This window comes from Gastrolobium bilobum, unplaced genomic scaffold (assembly GCF_033153095.1).
Source record: "Gastrolobium bilobum isolate Gb01-03AN ecotype WA unplaced genomic scaffold, APGP_CSIRO_Gbil_v1 utg1891, whole genome shotgun sequence".
Taxonomy (NCBI): Eukaryota; Viridiplantae; Streptophyta; class Magnoliopsida; order Fabales; family Fabaceae; genus Gastrolobium; species Gastrolobium bilobum.
In genome coordinates, this window is record NW_026899025.1 from 68,346 (window position 1) to 90,098 (window position 21,753).

General features: G+C 32.3%; 2 protein-coding genes across 2 annotated transcripts; both read left to right on the top strand.

The window, feature by feature from the left end:
- The first annotated feature begins 965 nt into the window (after window positions 1-965).
- On the top strand, window positions 966-6,487 carry LOC133286320 (uncharacterized). Its single transcript, XM_061483728.1, has 7 exons — window positions 966-981; window positions 2,534-2,604; window positions 3,066-3,158; window positions 3,687-3,788; window positions 5,532-5,762; window positions 6,223-6,276; window positions 6,419-6,487. Exons 1-7 carry the CDS (start codon window positions 966-968, stop codon window positions 6,485-6,487), a joined length of 636 nt encoding a protein of 211 aa, XP_061339712.1.
- A 10,692-nt stretch (window positions 6,488-17,179) lies between these two features.
- Window positions 17,180-21,471, top strand: LOC133286307 (alpha-glucosidase). The gene is made up of 5 exons (XM_061483706.1): window positions 17,180-17,505; window positions 17,658-18,376; window positions 19,170-19,400; window positions 19,510-20,156; window positions 20,334-21,471. Exons 1-5 carry the CDS (start codon window positions 17,252-17,254, stop codon window positions 21,231-21,233), a joined length of 2,751 nt encoding a protein of 916 aa, XP_061339690.1. The 5' UTR covers window positions 17,180-17,251; the 3' UTR covers window positions 21,234-21,471.
- The last annotated feature ends 282 nt before the right edge of the window (window positions 21,472-21,753 follow it).

The window sequence follows — 21,753 nt, forward strand, 5'->3', positions numbered from 1 at the left end:
ACCAAGCTCTTCACGAGCAGACCCGCCAATGATTCGACCTTTAGAGTGCCCAGGACAGCCACTAGAGCAACTAGATCCACCAGCTTCACCAAGATAAGGAACCACAGCACCCAAACTCATTGACGACATAATTTGGTGAATCTCCTCTTCGGAGAAACCCAACAGCTCTGGAATTCTACTATAAGGTAGAAACTATACCCCAGGCACCGAAGCGCCACTAATAATCGCACAAGACTTATCCTCTCCATGGTGAGCAAGTAGCTCGCATATCGTGTCCCCAATACATACATCATCAAGAGCAACAGAGTCAAAATCAAACTCCTCCACTTTGGTTTTTACCTCCAACTTCTTCATTTCTTCCACTGACAATTCCTTCATTTTTACCATTTTAAACAACAACTCAAGCGATTCATATACAACAAAAGACTCAACCCAAAACCTAATCACAAGCAATAGCAAAAAAAATAATCCAAGAAACAAAGAAAAACAACACTAGCACCAAAACAAAAAGTATATCTGTTTGTAAGAACAAAGACTTAATGAAGAAAAACTCAAAAAATTCCCCTCACAAAAAGCAAAGCCAACCTAAGTTTTAGCTGAAGTAGGAAGATAAAGCAGAAAACTGAAAGACAAAGAATGGCTTAAACATATAAGAAGAGAAAATGAGCTTCAGAAGAATAGAAAAAGCGTGAAGACTGAAGGTTCAAGATATTGCTGGTAGTTCGAAGGTCCAGAGTATGAAGGTAAATGTTTTGAAACAATAAAATGACGGAGGAGAATCCTTTAAATAGAATTCAAAATAGCCACACCAAGAAGTTGGATCAAAGCAACTGTTTGAATTACACTACAAGAAAAGGTGTATTTTGCGACTGAATATCAACGACGGTTAGAGTCAAACCGTCGCAGAATACATTATCACGACTACGACGCTGTAATGAACCGTCGTTGAATGCAAGAATTCTACGATGGATATCAGAGACGGTTTGTAACCGCCTCAGAATATATCATTTCACGACGGTTACAACCGACCCAGAATATAAAATTTCACGACGGTCATCTAACCGACTCAGTATATACAATTTCACGACCATTACCCTAACCGACTCAGAATATAACATTTCAAATGGAAGTTAAAAAGATTTGAACACAAAACGCATTGGAGGAACTAAATGACAACAACCACTAGGTCATTGAATTCCTTATAATATATTATTATTATTAATATATGTGCCCCAATATGGAGGCTGGAACAATTGGAATGATGAAAACTTAATTGATATAGTGGAATTTGGAGATCAAACCGAAGATTTCACATATTTGATCGAAAAATCAATCTAACTTTATTTTGTACTGCTCGCTCGCTCAATGGAAAAATGGGTTAGGTTCTACAGGATGAAACGTGTAGGACTTAGAGACAATGATGTGATTATAAGGAGTAATAATTGATCATGGGTTTCAATTTTGGGAGTTTCATGTATAAGAAACGCTAGTTGACAATTATTCATGTAGTAGGGAGATTACAAAAGAGGTGGACACAATGAATAATAACTACACGTGTATAATGGCAAGAAAGAGGTTGGGATCAGTTAGAACACAATAAGGAACAGTGACCTAAATGCCACTGTTTCCCAACTTTTTCCCCCCCTAAATGCCACTCGAATAGTATTATTTTCCAATATGCCACGCTTTGAAGTTCGCTACCACTGATAGCGAACTTGGTAGCCAATAATTTCTTGACACGTGGCATACTTTCGCAGGAAAAGATGACTGCCGCAAGTCCAAGTTCGCTACGACTGGTAGCGAATTTGGTAGCCAATGATTTTGTGACACGTGGCACATTGTTGCAGAAAAAGTTGACTGAACGAAGTTCGCTACCTGGGGTAGCGAACTTCGTGGGCTACGTGGCACAATCTCGTTGCCCAATCAGAATTATTGTACCAATCACAATCAAAAAAAGAAAACGAAGAAAAATAACTATTTAATTAATGTACTAATCACAATTAATGTATCAATCATCAATCACAATTAATGTATCAATCACCGATCACGATTAATTTTGATCACGATTAATGTACCAATCACCAATCACAATTAATGTATCAATCACCGATCACTATTAATTTTGATCACAATTAATGTACCAATCACCAATCACAATTAATGTATCAATTACCAATCACAATTAATGTATCAATCACCGATTACGATTAATTTTGATCACAATTAATGTACCAATCACGAATCACAATTAATGTACCACACAAAAACACTTAATTGCATAAGCACTTAATTGCATACCGTTTTTCTCCATCAATTGCATAAGCACCTCATCACAATCCACACGTAGGTTCTTCCCACCATTACCATTTATCATTACCTTCTAACCAAGCACCTTGATCTTATTCAGTTTGTAAAGATAATTCTCATCCCTTATGTTACAATAGTCATGATAATGTCAACATCAGTTGGCAATGCTAATTCCCATAACAAAGTCTTAGGTTTAAATCCTGTGAATGTAAAAAATTCTCTTTAGGAGAGCTAGCTCCACGCCACCATGATGTGGATATTCCTGCTCGAATAAGATTGCCTCCCATGGAGGATCCTGTGATTTGTCCAGAAAAAAAAAGCACACACAATGGAATGCTTAAAGAAATTATAAACACGATAGAAATTATAATTAAAGTCTTAGGTTAAAGAAATTATATTTAATATTTATAAATAAAAGAAATTGTAATAAATACTATAAATAATATTTATAGCATTTTTCATTTTTATACATGTCATCTACTTTGGTGGAATCAATCAACGCAGGTATAGAATAATTGCAGCTAGCTAGAACATGATAGAAAAGAAAATTAGGACAAGAGAAAGATAAATGAAGAGGAAGACCGGTTGTGTTGAACTTGTTACCAATAGGTTGGAACTTGTTACTAATAATATGTATTTCTCGTAATAATCCACTTTATGCAAAATCCTTATTTATAAAATGTAAGCCAAACATACTTTTTAATTTATTTTAATGCTATTAACTAATAAGTTACTTAATTGTTTTATGTTTAATGTAGGAAATTGCTAAAAAGAATACTGCCAACAGGGCAAAGCTAACAATTCCTCACACTTTAGGCTCAAAGTCTATTGCAAGAAGAAAAAGAGAGCTAGTACATATTTTTATTTTTATTTTGTATGATTATGTGATTCTATGGTTCTTGTTAAGTAAAAATACCTTTTTTGGTTATATAACTCATTAAGTACAGTGATTTGCATTCACTATTTTTCTACTTGGTTTCAATTACTCATCTTTATGTGTATGGTTTGGTTTAAATGATGGATGACACTCAAGTTTGGTTGAGGAACATGGTAATCTGCATTTGATGAATTATAGTAGTTTCTACGGGATACACTTAATAGATAACTTGTTATTTTTTGATAGAGATGCAATTGGTAATTCTGGTTCCCAATTTTTGGGCTTATTCTTGATATTCTGTAAACATTAATTTCATGCTTTGCTTGTTTATTGTTTTGGAGTTATCATTGAGCATCTCGTGGTGTATCTTGTGTGATAGGCATTGTGTAAATTGTTTTGTTCTTAATTTTTGCTTGCTGTCCAACTCTGTATTGCTATTAGTACTTGGTTTATCATACAGAGTCTTGGTAAATAATTTTTGTTGGTTATTTTATTGTTTTAGGAAATTGAAAAAGGTAAGCCTATCAGTAGAGCGGAAATGTATGCCTATGGGCAAAAGAAAAAAGATGGTACATTTGTGAATGAAAAGGCTAGGGAGAAAAATGTAGGTGGAATATAGTTGTTTACTTGTATTCCTATATGACAATGTTACTGAATTTAAATTGGTTGTTGGATCAGATTTTGTAGGATTTGTTAATAGCTTCACAAAATGATGGAACTTTATCCGAACAAGATGCTGGCAAAAAAATTAATTGAATGCTTTTTAATAAATTAATTACGCATTTATTACAGTTTTGAAAATAATTACATATTTATTGCACAATATGACGCCCAATTTGGGCGTCACTAAAGACCTAAATTGGGCGTCACTCAAGAGAAAATCACGCATAATTTAGACGTCATTCATCAGGTGTTGACATGTATCGTATTTTTTTTCCCAAAAATAATAATAATTTAATCATAAAACTTCTGAAAGCCATAACTTTTGACTCAGGTATCCAAATCAGGTAATTCTTTTTTTGATTCCACATAACTTTTCGAGATCTACGCAATGACATCTCATTTGATATATTTTATTTCTCACAATCATAATTTAAATTTAAGTCAGGTAATTCTTCTTCCTTAGAGATTTAGAATATTAATTTAATTATTTCCTTTATTAATACATATGTTTCAAATTGATTTTTGAGTTTAAATCACAAATCAAATCTTTATTTTGTTTTCCTTAATAATAATAATTGTTATTTTTTTAATTTAAATCACACATCAAATCTTGATTTATTTTTTATATTAAATCACAAACCCAGAACACAGAGGCTTCTGAGTTTAAAAATGTGACACGTGTCAACACTTGACAATGGATTTCAATCAAGAGGCAATCACGTCTAATTTAGGTAATTTTATTTTTAAAAAACATTCATAAGCCATAATTAATTTCAGACTACAAATAATAACCCAGAAGCTTATAACATTAATCATTAATTTCAAAAATAATATCCTTCTTCCTTAGAGATTTAGAATATTTATTTAATTATTTCCTTTATTTCTACAGATTTTTTAAATTGATTTTTTTAGTTTAAATCACAAATCAAATCTTTATTTTGTTTTCCTTATTAATAATAATTGTTATTTTTTTAATTTAAATCATATATCAAATCTTGATTTATTTTTTATATTAAATCACAAACCCAGAACACAGAGGTTTCTGAGTTAAAAATGTGACACGGGTAAACAGGTGTCAACACCTGACACGTCACCAACGACGTCTAAATTGAGTTTCAATCAAAAGGCAATTATACCTAATTTAGGTAATTTTATTTTTGAAAAACATTCATAAGCCATAAGAAAAATTATTATAAAAAAAATGTAAATCACAAATCAAAATTTTATTTATTTTTTTATATTAAATCACAAATTCAAAACTCAGAGGCTTTTGGGTTAACCGCTCTTATAATACCATTCTTGCAAATTTAAATTGTGTTTGTGAGAAATAAAATATGTCAAATGAAATGTCATTGCGTAGATCTCGAAAAGTTATGTGAAATCAGAAAAAAAATTATCTGATTTGGATACCCGAGTCCAAAGTTATGGCCTTAAGAAGTTTTATGATTAAATTATTATTTTTTTGAAAAAAAATATGACACGTGTCAACACATGATGAATGACGCCTAAATTAGGCATGATTGCCTCTTGAGTGACGCCCAATTTAGGCGTCTTTAGTGACGCTCAAATTGGGCGTCATATTGTGCAATAAATGTGTAATTATTTTCAAAACTGTAATAAATACGTAATTAATTTATTAAAAAGCATTAACTTAATTTTTTTTCCACAAGATGCTTTTGTTGAGGTGTTTGGGAAGGAGCACCCTGGACGTGTACGGTGTATGGGATTTGGGGTCTGCCGTTACCAAGTTTTTAAACGTGGTTCTAGTTCTGGGGCATCTTCCTCAGCATCTACAGACAATGAAATTAGAGAGTTGAAATCTAAGGTTCAATCTTTAGAGGAAGCATTGGCTTTTGTGGTACGTAGCTTTGGGGGTCAAATGCCCCCTGGTTTTGCATCAAATGGATTGCAACAGGTATATAATACTTTTACCAAAATTTTCTTATGTTTTCTGTTTGAGATGATGATTGGAACTTGTTTTAGTCATGTATTTTAAATTGTATAATATGACTGCAAGGACAGAATACCCTCTTTTGCTTATATCATATTATATTTTATTTACTCTAGGTTCGATATGATGTGTACCTGTGAGATGATTATTGCTATTGTCACTATCAACATATAGTACATATGATTACTGAATAATTTGTGCTCTTGTCGCTGCTTTATTAGCATACATATTTACAAGGATGAACAATTTTTTTGGATAATAGTTTTGGTTGGTATAATTATATATAAATCTTAGTAGTTATGGTTCATCGAGACACTTATTAATTGGACAAAAACAATTTTTTAAGTAAAGGCTTTTAAATTATTTTTCAGTACCCAATATGATTGAGACTTATATTTGAGCTCTGTTTTTTTTTTTTTTGCAGCCTCAAGATTTAGGCTCTCCCAATGGATTCAGGCCATCCTCTTCTGCTAGTCATGTACCAAATGCATAAGGACCTGAACTTCAAGGACACCCATCTCCTCTATAGTTCTCCTTTTTATATATATTTTTTTGTTTTCCAGAACAATATCAGGGTGATTACTTTTTGATGGATAGCTTTGGTGATTACTTTTTGATAGATAGCTTTTGGTGATTACTTTTTGATGGATAGCTTTTGTATTTTGGTGTATATCACAATGTCAGGGTGATTGAATGTCTTTTTGGTGTTATGACAATGATACTTTAAGTAACAATTACATTTCCCCTCTATATTTGATGTTTTAAATTATTAGAATTCAGTGCAAATGGTTAGATGGTTATTTTTAGAACAGTTTACTGTTCTAACTTTAATTATGGATGAAAAGCCTTGATATTTTTAATTTATTTATATAATTATTATAATATTTGTAATACCCTATATTTTCTTTTAATAAAATAATAATAATAATAAATATTTTTGGATAATAATGATATTTAGTATTTTTGTAATTAATAAAATTGGTATTTAATATTTTTAATTATTGAGTTAATAATAGTTAAAATAATAAGAGGTAAGATAATAATAGTAATATTATTTGATTTATGTGATATATATATATATATATATATATATATATATATATATATATATATATTAGATGATAAATTATGATTAATTGATTTATTAATTGATTGATGATTTATGTATTTATGTTTGATTAGTAATGATTGATTAGTAAATTGTTTAGATATGATGAGTCAACAAACATAAATTGTTTAGATATGATGAGTCAACAAACATATATTGTTTAGATATGATGAGTCAATAAACATAAATTGTTTAGATATGATGAGTCAACAAACATATATTGTTTAGATATCATGAGTCAGCATTGAGTCAATAATGTATAAGCCCTAAACTTCAACTATAAATAGAGACCTAGCTTAACCAAACCAATTCACTCTCCTCTACTACTCTCTCTCTTCTCAAAAAGTTTATTTCTCACTCCAAAAAGCTTATTTTAATTATTTTCAATCTTTATATTTTTTTTTATCAACCGGTTCTCTATCCCAAATTACTCTTTTCTTCTAGAAGTTAGCGCGGAGACCAGGTAATCCTAATCTCTAGGTGGTTGTAGATTTGTTGTGTATAAAATTTTATTGGGTGTGTCCTAATCTTTAGGTATTTATATGTTCGATATATGTAATCCTAATCCTTAGGTTATAATTTTGTTTGAAGTTTATTAATAGTAATCCTAATCCCTAGAGAGTCATAGATTATATTGATATGAATTTTGGTATATGTAATCTAATTCATAGGTTATTTCTTTTATATAAAACTTGGATGTAATCCTAATCCCTAGGTATTTTTAGATTATATTTTATGTAAAATTTGGTATACGTAATGCTCTAGGTGAATGTAAGATAGTTTTATATTAAATTTGTTGAATGTCATCTTAATCCTTAGAAAATTTTAGGATATTTTCATATATTATATGTAACCCTTAGGGGTATTTAAATTAAATTATTTTAATCTCTAGAAATTAATTGGATTAATTATTGGATTTTGGCTTTACTCTAATAGATGTGAATATTTGAATTATGATGAGGATCGGATTTGGATTTTACTGTGATGAATGTTGAAGATTTGAATTATCATATCCTTGAATAAATTGGAAAGTTATGATGATGATCAGATTTGGATTTTACTGTGATGACTGTTGAAGATTTGAATTATCATATCCTTGAATAAATTGGAAAGTTATGATGATGATCAGATTTGGATTTTACTGTGATGACTGTTGAAGATTTGAATTATCATATCCTTGAATAAATTGGAAAGTTATTATGATGATCGGATTTGGATTTTACTATGATAGATGTTGAAGATTTGAATTGTTATATAAATTCGAGAATTTATGATAATAGTTGTTTGAATTATGATACTTTGGAAAATTATAATGCCCTTGAGTAACTCATTTAGAGATGATAATACTTAAAGAATAAATAATTATGATTGAATCTTTTCTGATTGTGTGTGTTTGTAATAAATTAATGGTGGGAGGATAGCTTTGGGATGGTACCTCCCAAGGTGATGAACACAACTTTTGGGCTTTGTGCCTCCGATGTGAAACTGATGTGAAAAAGATTATATCCGTTCTTTCCAAAGTGGTGTCTGGCAGGGTTTCCCGGGATACTAGTAGCAACTTTGAGAAGAGGTGTGCACACTAGGAAGATGTGAATTGATTATGGCCAATTTTGATTATACGTGGCTGGTAACAGTGGTTTTTTCCCGGGTCACGGGGTAGACTGGCAGGGTTTCCCGGGTCTACCATGGTTCTCTTCCCACTAAATATAATGAACTTAAACATTATTAATAATGAAATTTGTTATTTGATTTGATTATGAAGAATGTCATTGAGTTGTGAATATTATCATATTATGACTAATGTTGTGCTAAATATATTAGTTGATAATTACCAAATACATTACATGAACTTAATAAAGATAAATATTATATAATGGAATTTTGATTATTATATTGATATTTGATTTGATTAATGTGGAATTGATTTGAACACTATTTGACATTTGATTTAATTTGTTATTACTCACATTAATTGTATTTTGATTAGGATTACCAGCTTTGCTGACTTTTGTGTTTGTTTAACTGCAATGATCCTTCACGGGGGAGCAGATTTTCAGTGAAGCATGTTGCAAAGGATGGGGCTAGCTGTGGGCAGTAAGGATCACAACTCGGATATTTCTAGCTGTCATAAATATTATGTATAAAAAAAAATTGGAGTCTTAGATTTTTATTTCAGCTAGTTTCTAAGTTTAGAAATTTATGAGATTTAAATAAATGCATATGACATATTTCCTTTATTTAAACTTTTGTCTTTGGTTTTATTTTAATCTAATAGAGTTAGCCTTGCACTTGTCCCTGTACAGGTGCGGCAGTAACACTTTCCAAATTCGATTATTTTGAACTTCTGCTGTTATTTATAAAATTATTGAATTTATTTATGCTATTATAAATTGTTAGAATTTGGGGTGTTACAATATTGGATTATAAAAGATTGATTTTTAATTCAATTTTCCATTTTTAGCAATTAAACATATATTGTCATTCCTAATATATATATATTTATATAATTGTATTTAAAAAATAAATGTTAATTTTAATTTTTTTTTGGTAAATATTAATTTTAAAATTGTTAATTTATCAGCTTAAATGATATTCAATGTTTAAATTTCTGAAAATAAATTATTAATATTTATTTGAAAACGTTTTGTAACAGTAAATATTCCATTATTTACCTAAAAAAATAGTGTATTATTTTATTATAAAATTATTAAAATATAAAATATATTAAATTTTATTTATTATTCCACGACGGTTACGAACCGCCTTCGTATATGTATCACAACAAATATGAGGCATTTGAATTGTTATTCCACGACTGTTACGAACCGCCTTTGAATTGTTATTCCACGACTGTTACCAAACAGCCTTGGAATCCTTATTCCATGTCTGTTACCTAACCGCCTTGGAATTGTTATTCGACGATTGTTTATTAACCGCCTTTGAATTGTTATTCCACGACTGTTTCCTAACCGCCTTGAAATTCTTATTCTACGACCGTTTAGTAACCGCCTTGGAATTATTATTGCACGACCGTTTACTAACCGCCTTGGAATTATTATTCCACGACGGTTGTACAAATGACGTCAATTTGAATTCCACGATCATTTGCGAACCGTCTTTGAATATTCATAAATTTCTTTAAAGGATATGCTATGGCAGTGATAACCCGTCGTTGATTTCCCCGTCGATGGTTATTCTAGCGGTTCAGTGAAATCGTCGTTGAATTGCCTCTCGACGATAGTAACTATGACGGTTGGTTAACAGCCAAAACGCGCATTTGGAGGCGGTTTAAACCGTCGTTAAATGACCTATGAACTGCCTCTGTATACCTCTTTTGTTGTAGTGTTAACAGATCATATGATAGGTAATTTTGTAATTTCACCAATGGCAAGACAACTCTTACATTACCACGTCGCATTAAACGTGCAACATCTTGTCGCATTAAATGCGCAACTTCTTGTCGCATTTATTGCTTGCACAACAAAAGAAAAACTGTAACATCTATAATAATCTTAATATGTGAATTTTGAATTATGAAATAATTATGGTAGTTAATTATGAGATTGTGAAATGATTAAGGATTTAATCACGATGCATGTGAGATTATTAGATGGAATGTCTAATTTTAAATAATAAAGTCACTTTGGGCATAAAGACATTTAGTGAGAGTTTTGGGATAAAATGATAATTAGGCAAAAATTATGAAAACTTGGAAATAATGTGGTGAGTCATTATTTAATGGCCTAAGTGAAGGTTGAAATTGTTATGAAATGATTAAGTTGTGAAATTAGAAGTTAATTGGTGATGAGGACATAGAAGGAATACAGTGGGTTGTTGCTTTATGCTTTATTAAAGTTAAAACGTTGTAACTTAGATATTTTGAAGCCAAAGCTCATCTTATTCGTTCTTCCTACGTGAAAATCGAGAAACCATTTGTGAGAAGCTTCAAAACTCAACTCTCTCAATACTCCATGAAATCACTTAATGTAAAAAGCAAATGTGCATAGAAACTAGAGGAGAACAAAATCTATAATTCACAATCCTTAGAAAACCTTTATGTTGAAAGATTCTCCACCATGATAGTGGCGCCCCCTTCTTGAGTGAGAATCTTAGTGAGGTGCATTGCTTGAAGTGAAGGTTGGAGAACACTCCTTGATTGATTCTAAGAACATCCATGGTAAGAAATCCCCAGTTCATCAAGTTTCATGGAAGTTCATATTTTTAGGTTTTCATTTGGAAATGTAGCTTGGATGAGGTGGTTGGAGTATGAATTAGGCTTAACTCATGTTGCAAAGAACGCTTGGATGATGATTTTAATGGTGAAAAATGTGTTTAGAAATCCACTTGGGTTTCTCAATCTTTTTCCATTTTTTCTGTTGGAACTGAATAAGGGGAGGTTACCCTAAATCTGTTTGGATGAATTCTACTACTGTAATTATTGGTGAGACAATTAGAGTGATCCTAAGTGCTTAGGTTGAGTGTGATCAAGGTGTAGTCATAGACTCGTGAAATTCCAGTTGTAAAAAGGTTTCTTCAAGCACCTGTTGGAAGCTTGATGATAGTGAAATGATTGACCTCAGTTTGGACGTAGCTCTCAAGTGGTTAGAGAGTGAATCAAGATATATACCGGTGTGATTCTTTCTTTCCCTTATCTCTTTGATTTTGATCAATTGATTTCTTTTTGATTCATTGTATATGTTGTTTTGAATATGTTTAAGGGATATGAATTGATAGTTCTCAGTTTGATTTTGTTCTTGCATGATTTTTTGAAAGAGGTTGCCATAAACATGATTTTCTTCTCTTTTCCCATTTAATTTTGATTCCACTGTTTAATCTATGAATTGAATGTTATTGGACATGTTTTAATTCCGTTATTGTTTTTAGAAAAGTTTGATACTATGTGAATTTTTTTTTTGGTTGAAGGTGTTATAAAAGGGTTGTGTTTTTTATTGTTTCTTGCAAAAAGAAGTAACACACAATTCACCTCCTCTTGTGTGATTATTTAGGCATTTGTTCTTTTCACTTACATAGCCTTTGTCTAGGGGTGTTCGCAGTCTAGATTGGATCGGTTTTGGAAGTAAAAATCATCCGATCCAATCCCTTCGGTTTGGATTTTTTTGAAATCCGATCCGATCAAATCCAATTTTTTTCGATTTGGATTGATCGATTTTCGATTTTTTGAAAATCCTAAAATTTGTTTCATGATTATTGTGCAAATAACATCTTTTGTATATATTGGCTTTGTAATTTTATTTTATTTTTGAAATACAAAAGCATCAGTAAATGATAACATAGTGTTACGATCTGATAGATCGTGAATGTCCAATCAGAGATTGATAATTTAATATTAGATCTGTTTGTCCTCTCTCAGGTACCTATGAGGGAGGTACCCTAGAGATCAGTGGATCACTGTGCACAATAAAAGAAACGACATAGTCAAGGCGTAATGTGTGTGCACAGTGATAAGCTAAGAGAGAGGGTTTAGAGCGTGTGTACTTTATTGGTTTAACCCCTTATTTATATATGGGTTACTTGGCAGGAGTGGATTTTTGGGCCTCTTAAGAGTATTGAGGGTCCAATTGTTGATCTATTGCTGTCGTAGTAAGATTAGTATAAGTAAGGAATATTTCCTTAATTCCCTCTTAGTTGTTAGCCCTATTTGGACCTTCTAGAATATGGGTTGCTTAGCTGTCTGGATAGGATCGACATTAATAGAAGATTCCCCTCCTGTTTGCGTTGTCCTGTATTGGACCTTCTAGAATATTCTCCTTTGTCAGGTCCATGACACATAGTCTTTTTTTTTTGAAATTGAGATATGAAGCTCTACATAGATGAAATTTTGTTGATGAGATGTGATTAGGTTTTTTCTTGGGTTTGGTTGATGGGTTAATGAATCTTGGGTTTAGAAATTTTTTGGCTATGATTGGGGAAAGACCCAAGTAGGTAGAAGAGAATTAATATATTAGATCGGTTTGGATTGGATCAGTTTTCATCAATCAATCCAAAAATCGATCCAATCCAATTAAAATTTGCGGTTTTTTTTTTTTTTTTCTGTTTTCAATTTTTCGGTTTATTCGATTATCGATTTTTCAGTTCGATCACCGCGGTTTAAATCAGTTTGGATCGATTGATGAACACCCATATCTTTGTCTATATCATTGTTGTCAAAGACACCCCTGTAATAATCATTACACCCCTTGGGATTATATATATGCCTGGCTCTTTAGCCTCACTAACAATTCATACATCATTTCATGCTCAAAGAGAGTATGATAGTGACATTTCATTCTCGCAAGAGATTGAGCATGCTGCATGCAGTGCTTCTTGCTTGGTGAGCATGCCATAATTTATTTCTCAAAGAGAGTAAAATTTAATATTGTTTTTATGTTACACTACCACATTAATGTTTTTGGTCTACGTTATTGATAATGTTCATTACTACGAAGGATTTTAGATTAATAAAGGGTGTAATCACCATTATGATTTGGTATTGTCAATTGTATTGATTGGGTCAAGCGAAGAAGTATATGTCTGTTCTTTAGCTTTAGAGTAGATTAAAGTTAAGAAAATTATATCATCACCACATAAATTTAACTTTATTTATTAATATTGTTTTTATCTCTCATTCTGAATTAACTTTTACTTTTTATAACTTCTACTTTTTTAAAAAACAGCATCCAAATGTATTTTATAATAAAGTGCTTTTTTTTATAAAAAAAAATAACTTTTGACTAAAAAAAGCTCATCTAAACGGACAAGTCATTTGATAAAGCTAATCCCAAATCAGTTTTTTTTTTTGTAATTAGTAAAAACCCCAAATCACTTCATTCTTATATATGATGGGATATGATTCGTTTACAAACTTTTTTTTGCAAATTACACTAAGTACGATCGGTCGTACACTGCATAATTAAAGTATGACCGATCGTATTTAGTGTAGTTTGTAAGAATTTGTAAACAAAAAAATTTATAAATATAACCTGCCCCATATATGATATATTATATAGCATCAAAGAATATACCTAAGGATCACATCACATTAAAGAATATACCTAAGGATCACATCAATATATGTTTTTTTTTGGTAGAATAAAGGCTAAAATCCCAAAGCAAACAAACCAAAAACAAACTAAATCAGAACACATCTAAACCAATCAACAGAACTCAAATCACAAAAAAAATAACCATTTAATTTCTTAAGGGGAGATCAGAAATCAAATAATCTTCCTCATCTGGGCACTCAATAGGAAGATTAGCAAGTCAATCCACATAGACAAGGGCGGACCTACATGGGGGCGTGCATGGGCGGCCACCCCCCTCTAAAATCTGAAAAAAATGTCTACATCCCCAAAAAAATACATAGTATATTTCAGTTTTCATAACTGGTGGGTTACTTTAGCAAAACTAGTATTGTGTGTCCTTTGGATCTGAAATGAGTTGCATTGATTTCATCTTGTTGATGATCGGTACAGTCGTTTTGTTCAAAGCTTTCGACTTCACTTTCTGAGTCTCCTTCTTTTGCTTCATTTGATACCCAAAATCTGTTAGCATGAGAAAGAAGCTTGATACCCATTTTCCTGTTGTGAGTATTTTCACTTTTTCTTTGTAAAGTTTTGATCTTTTTGTAGTTTCATGCTGTTCAAATGCTCAAAAGCCAACAAAAAGTGAAAGAAAAAAATGGGTATAAAATAATTATAGTTTGCAATAATTTTTGGAATTTATTTGTTTAGCTTTATGGTGCTTGATAACTGAAGTATATGGGTCTGTAGTGATGTGGGCATTATGGAACTTTATGATGTTAGTTTTAGGTGCTCGCCTAATTTGGGTTCTATGAGCTTCCCCCTCTTTTTGGATTTATTTTAGTTATGTGATTATATTTGTTATTAAAATTATTTAATGGGTGCATCTCTTCAGACCGTTGTACATGTTTTTTGGTTTAAGATTATGATTCTCCTACTTTTCATTGTTGACACGGCACATGGCAATGAAGTAATTTATGTTAAATTCGTCAATTTAGTATACTTGTTAAATTATATTTTATTTAAAATTCTATAAGTTGGATTTGTTAAATTTTCGCCCCCCTTCATATAATTTTCTGGGTCCGCCACTGCACATAGACATTGTCTTCCTTGTATGCATGAGGGAGTTTCACCGACCACCTTCTTGAGAGCTATTTTCGTATCCGAGATACAATGTTTAACTGGTGAAAAATAGTTCCATTATAACTAAATAAGAATAAACTAAATAAAAATTAGTCATTAAAACAAAATTAACAAAATAATTATCAAATGAAAATTAGAAAAGTTTATATCAGTTGAGATAATTATATATTAATAGGTAAAATAGAGTGAGTTAAAAATAGAATAACAATTATTCTGAAAAGCTAACCCAGTGTACAAATATTCATAAATCTGTTCAATTAATTTATACGATTGGAGTGTGTTTAGGTTTGAATTAAGAAGACTATTTGAAGTCTTAAAAGTAACATAAATCTATCTATTTGAATGCAAAATCGTATACTAAATCAAAAAAATAATAATATTGATTTTACAGTTTAAACCAAATACACACAAATAATTATCTGTTATTTTTTTAGTTATACATCCAAAGAATTTTTTTTACAACATTATCTTAAAAGAAAAATTCACTTAACTGAAACTTCACTTCTCGGTAAACTCAAATTTAAGCAAAATCTAAATCTAAATCTAATTGTATTAATATGACATGAGTACATGACCCCAAATCTTAATTAACCCATACAGTGGCGGACCAGGAATAATTTTTTGAGTTTTATTAATCTCCTTCAATATAAGATAGTTATATGTGGTAGAGAAAAAATGACTGGGTTCCACCATTGTAAGAAAAAAGAAAAAGAAGAAAAAAGTAGGGTGCGAAAATCGAAGTGAGAGAAAATGAGATAAGTTACCTTATGTGAAAGAAGAGTAATATTTCTCTAATTTTTTATGTCCGCATATTTAATGGTGGGGCCCCGAATTTTTTTTGCAATCAATCATCTCTTTTTATAAAAATGAAAAAGGAAACAAAGGATAAAGAGAGCATGGAAAATGAGTACGTGACAGGGAAGAAAGAATAAGTTTTCTCTCTAATCAATTTGTGTTGCTACATTATTTTAATCATCTCCGTACATTACTACGTTACTAACTAATATAAGAATAAATATTTTTTTGGTCCCTAACAAAAAACTCGATTCACACTTTAGTCTATTATAAAAAAAAATTAGTCACATGATCCATATGAAATTCAAAGTGAACTCATTTTGGTCTTTTTGAGGGACCAATGTAGGTCTTTTTTGAATTTATGAGGGACTATGATTTTAACTAAATTGATCCACTTTAAGATTTTTAGGGACCTTGAGACTAATTTTTTTTTGTGAGGGACTAAAATAGAGACCATGTTTTTTGTTAAGGACTTAAAAGAGTATTTACTCTTAATATATATATTGAACCAAGAGACAAATAAACACCAACAATCAAGAAAAAAAAAGCTGAAGTAAAAATTTTTATGACCGGGCCACTGATCCCATACATAACTGTGACATTTTGTATCTTCAATTTTTTTTATCATAAGCAATTTTTAATTAAATAGAGGGTTTAACATTTCAGCTACACAATTTTTTTTTTTCTATCACATTCACATAAGAATAAGTGAATTTAAGAGAAGAAAGTGAAAAAATTAATTGGACTCAGTACTTGTGAGTGTGCCAAAAAAACTTTTTTTACACAAAAAAAAAAAATATAGATTATTATCTCTAATGTTTTATAAGATAATTTTATTTTCTACGTATACATAAAAATATATATAACTTGTATTTTTTTTTTTTCTCTTTTCTCTTCTTATAACCACACATAGACTCTTTATATATGTGAAGAAAATAAAATTATCTCTTACAACTATATATCATAACCGTTGATTTCCGCTAATCAACAGTTATCATTTATTATGAATTAATAATTAATTAATGAATTTAATTTGCGAAAATCATAACCGTTGATTGACGAAAATCAACGATTATGATATATGGTTGTAAGAGATTGTAAAAAAAAAATGTTGTAAGTATAACCTATCCCCTCTTATCATACTATAAATATTCATCTCAAACATAAATATACAAAAAGAAGTTTCAATCCAAATGGAAAATGGTGGTTGGTTGCAAGAGCACCAGGACAATACTCATCAGTTATGTTTCCAAAAAAAAAAATACTCATCAGTTATCCCAATTCAACTTGTCTTGCTTCTACCATCTTCATTGGCCCCAAGGTGGATGCATATAAATTGATATACAATCATTTTTGTCAATGTTCACACTCACATCGACACTGGGACAATGGCTACAGATTGGAGGACTGAAACCAGAACCATTCTGACTCCACTCTCATCAGCCTTCTGTATCTGTATTTGTCTCATCTTTTGCTACGCTGTGGCAGATTCATCATCGGAAGTAACTCCAGTTGGTTATGGCTACACCATCTCAAGTGTAAACAATAATCCCACAAGAAACTCTTTGACTGCTTACCTTAACCTCATCAAGTTCTCCTCTGTTTTCGGACCCGACATTCCACACCTCAACCTCGCTGCCAGGTAACAACAACAATTTAACGTTGTCCAATCAAACCCTGAAACTGCACATACATATAATCCATCCCATTAAATTATCATAATTTTTTTGACACATAGAGATTCATTTGCTATCTATGATATCTATAATTGGTTATTATTATTCTGAATTGCAGTTTTGAGACTAAGGATAGGTTAAGAGTAAGAATCAGTGACTCCTATCACAAAAGATGGGAAGTTCCACAAGAAGTGATTCCTAGAGAGACCTTTCAATATCACCCTTTCCGTTCTCTCAATAGCAAGCAAGGTTTCAACCATATCCAACAACCAAAACACACTCTCACTCATCCACACTCAGACCTGATCTTCACACTCCACAACACCACCCCATTTGGTTTCACTGTCTCACGTAAATCCTCCAACGATGTCCTCTTCGACACTGCACCAGACCCTTCAAACCCTGCAACGTTTCTCATCTTCAAAGACCAGTACTTGCAACTTTCTTCATCCCTCCCTGCACATAGGGCCTCTCTCTATGGTCTCGGGGAACACACCAAGAGCTCCTTCAAGCTGCAACCCAACGAGACCCTCACGCTGTGGAATGCAGACATAGCTAGTGCCAACCTTGACGTGAATCTTTATGGGTCTCACCCGTTTTACTTGGATGTTAGATCGCCATCCCCAGATGGAATAGTGAAGGCTGGGACAACACATGGTGTTTTGTTGCTTAACAGCAATGGAATGGACATTGTGTATGGTGGCGATCGTGTTACTTTTAAGGTGATTGGTGGGATATTTGATCTGTATTTTTTTGCTGGATCCTCTCCGGAACTTGTGTTGGAACAGTACACTGAACTCATTGGGAGGCCTGCTCCCATGCCTTATTGGTCCTTTGGTAAGTCATAGGCACCTCTGGTATGAGATATAATATATAAAATCATTAATTTGTCATCACTTTAGGTTGAATTGGTTCTTTATATGTTATCCCTTTGCATCATGAGTTTGATCCTGTTTTTTGGGGGATGGGTGCCCAACATTATTATACATAACTATTTGGTTGTTTCTTTAATCTTATGGTTTCTTTGATTTACCATTATTGGTGTTATGAATAAAAACATTTCTAGGTTTACCCTTAACATGTCAAGTTTTTGAGAATATTGGTAAATTGAATGGTAACGAAACAGTTAGCTAAGCCATTGGTATCGTTGCTTACTTGTTGCTGCACAAGTTTCTAAGTGAATATTGGTTCTCATATTGCAGATGCATATACCTATAGCAGATTTTTGAAAGTAGAGAAACAATTGAATAGAAGAATCCTAGGCATTAATCAAAGGAAGTTTTCTTGAATGGGAGGGGTTAGTAAATATAGCAAGATTCCTTTTTTAACAGAAGTAAATATAGCAAGTGATAAAGCTAAATAGCTTTATTTTCTTTTCCTTCTAGAAAGCTTTTAGCACCGATAAGGACAAAGCTGATAAATCATCACACTATTTTTTTCATAGTGATGGATCTTGCTACTCTGTTTCTTACAAGGGCACTTGCGTGGTTTATGAATTTTTCTTTGCATTATTTCACAGACATTATTAAAAAAAATCTAACTTATGAATTGCAATTGTCTGTCTGTTCATGCTGATCCATTTTATCTACTTGCCATGCTAATCCATATCTTTATTTTCTCTTTTATGAAGGTTTTCATCAGTGTCGATATGGCTACAAGAATGTAAGTGATCTCGAGGGTGTGGTTGCCAACTATGCAAAAGCAGGTATACCCCTTGAAGTTATGTGGACAGATATTGATTACATGGCTGCATTTAAAGATTTCACATTTGATCCTATCAACTTTCCACTGGATAAGATGAGAAGATTTGTTGATACTCTTCACCGAAACAGTCAGAAATATGTGCTTATCTTGGATCCCGGTACCTAATTCTGACACCATAAAATTTCTTTCAAACAAAACATAGCATAATCTTCTCTTAATGTTTGAGGAAGCATCTGTTATTGATTTGAGGCAAATTTTGTAAACAGGTATCAGTGTAAACAAGACATATGCAACCTTTATTAGAGGTTTGCAGGCTGATATCTACATAAAGAGAAATGGAGTCAATTATTTGGGTGAAGTTTGGCCTGGACCAGTTTACTACCCTGATTTTCTAAACCCCCGCAGCCAAGCATTTTGGGGTTGGGAAATCAAAATATTTCAGGACCTTCTCCCTTTCGATGGTCTTTGGCTTGACATGAATGAGTTATCTAATTTCATTACTTCTCCTCCCACTCCATTTTCTAGTCTTGATAACCCTCCCTACAAAATTAACAATGCTGGAGTTCTACGACCAATTAATAACAATACAGTCCCAGCAACATCTTTACACTTTGGTCATATCACAGAGTATGATGCCCACAATTTGTATGGACTCCTGGAAAGCAAAGCAACTAACAAGGCTTTAGTGGATATAACGGGTAGAAGGCCATTCATTCTCAGTAGATCAACTTTTGTAAGCTCTGGTAAGTATGCAGCCCATTGGACAGGAGATAATGCTGCTACATGGAATGATTTGGCATACTCAATCCCATCAATATTAAATTCTGGAATCTTTGGAATTCCAATGGTTGGAGCAGATATATGTGGTTTCTCAGGAGATACAACTGAAGAACTTTGCAGGCGCTGGATCCAGGTAAAAAAAGAAAATTGATCCTCAAATGCAGTAGTATTCATATACTTGTCTTGCCTAAATTTACTAAAGTCACATGTGGAAAGTGCTATGATTTTTGTTTTGTGAAAAAATATGCAGAAACAAACTTTGAAATGCATAGTATACATGTCTAATTCTTTTTATTTTCCTGAATGTAAGTTGGGGGCTTTTTATCCCTTTGCTAGAGATCATTCAGCTATAGAATCCATCCGGCAAGAGCTTTACCTTTGGGATTCAGTTGCTGCATCAGCTAGGAAAGTGCTTGGCCTCCGTTATCGTCTTCTCCCTTATTTGTACACATTAATGTATGAAGCACATACAAAAGGGACACCAATTGCAAGACCCCTTTTCTTTTCATTCCCAGAGGATGTTGCAACATATGAAATAAACTCTCAGTTTCTATTAGGGAAAGGGGTTCTGGTGTCACCTGTACTAGAATCTGGGGCAGTCACTGTTGATGCTTACTTTCCTGCTGGAAGCTGGTTTGACCTCTTTAATGTCTCAAATTCAGTGAATGCAAAATCAGGCAATTATGTCACTCTTGATGCACCATCTGATCACATAAATGTGCATGTTGGGGAAGGTAACATTTTGGCCTTGCAAGGAGAAGCAATGACAACTGAAGCTGCACGGAAGACTGCATTTCAGCTTGTGGTGGTTGTCAGTAGCAGCAGAAATAGTTATGGACAAGTCTATTTGGATAATGGGGAGGCACTTGACATACAAGTTTGGAGAGAGCAGTGGACATTGGTAAGATTTTATGGTGCATTACACAACAATAGTGTTATTGTTACATCTAAGGTCACTAATGGAAGATTTGCTCTGGACCAAAGGTGGATCATAGATAAGGTAACTTTCTTGGGGATACCAAAGCATAAGGGATATAATAGAACGGATTTGGCAGGGAATGAGTTAAATGTTGTGAAAGGTACAAATCCAACGAGGAAGACAGTTGTGAATACACAATTTGATAGCTCCTCTCAGTTTCTTATTATAGAAGTTTCAAAATTGTCACAGCTTATTGGAGAGGAGTTTAAGATGGAGATTGAAATCAGGTAAAGGGAACTTTGAGAAAGCAGATTCCCACTGAGAATCTGTGCTTTTTTCATAGTTGTACTTCTTTGTAGAGTCCCTTCTTTCACCCCATCTAAGGTTACTTATTAGGGATGGCATTTTCTTAAGTCAAAACTCCAACATTCATAAAATGTCATCTTTTGTATAAAAAATAAATATTACAGAATACTGTCTAGTGTCAACAGTTATGAAGCTCAAGTATGAGCCTATCCGTCTATCAATAATAAGGGTGAGTTTTACCTAGTACGAGCAGTTGCTTATCATTTATGCCCTCAAATTTGCAGTTACCTATATTTTTGTGGTTTCGTGAGTCCTGCCCTTAAAGCTCTAAACACTCTAACCTTAGTTATTTCAGTTCTTGTAGTTTCTAACTTCTCAGACTATCAGTGCAGTATCCACAAAGCGTTACGAGATCATATGATCATATCCATAAGGACATCCTCAGATGACTATTTTTTTCAAGTCAAAATACTAAATTATTACCCCAAGAATATCGGTTAAATTA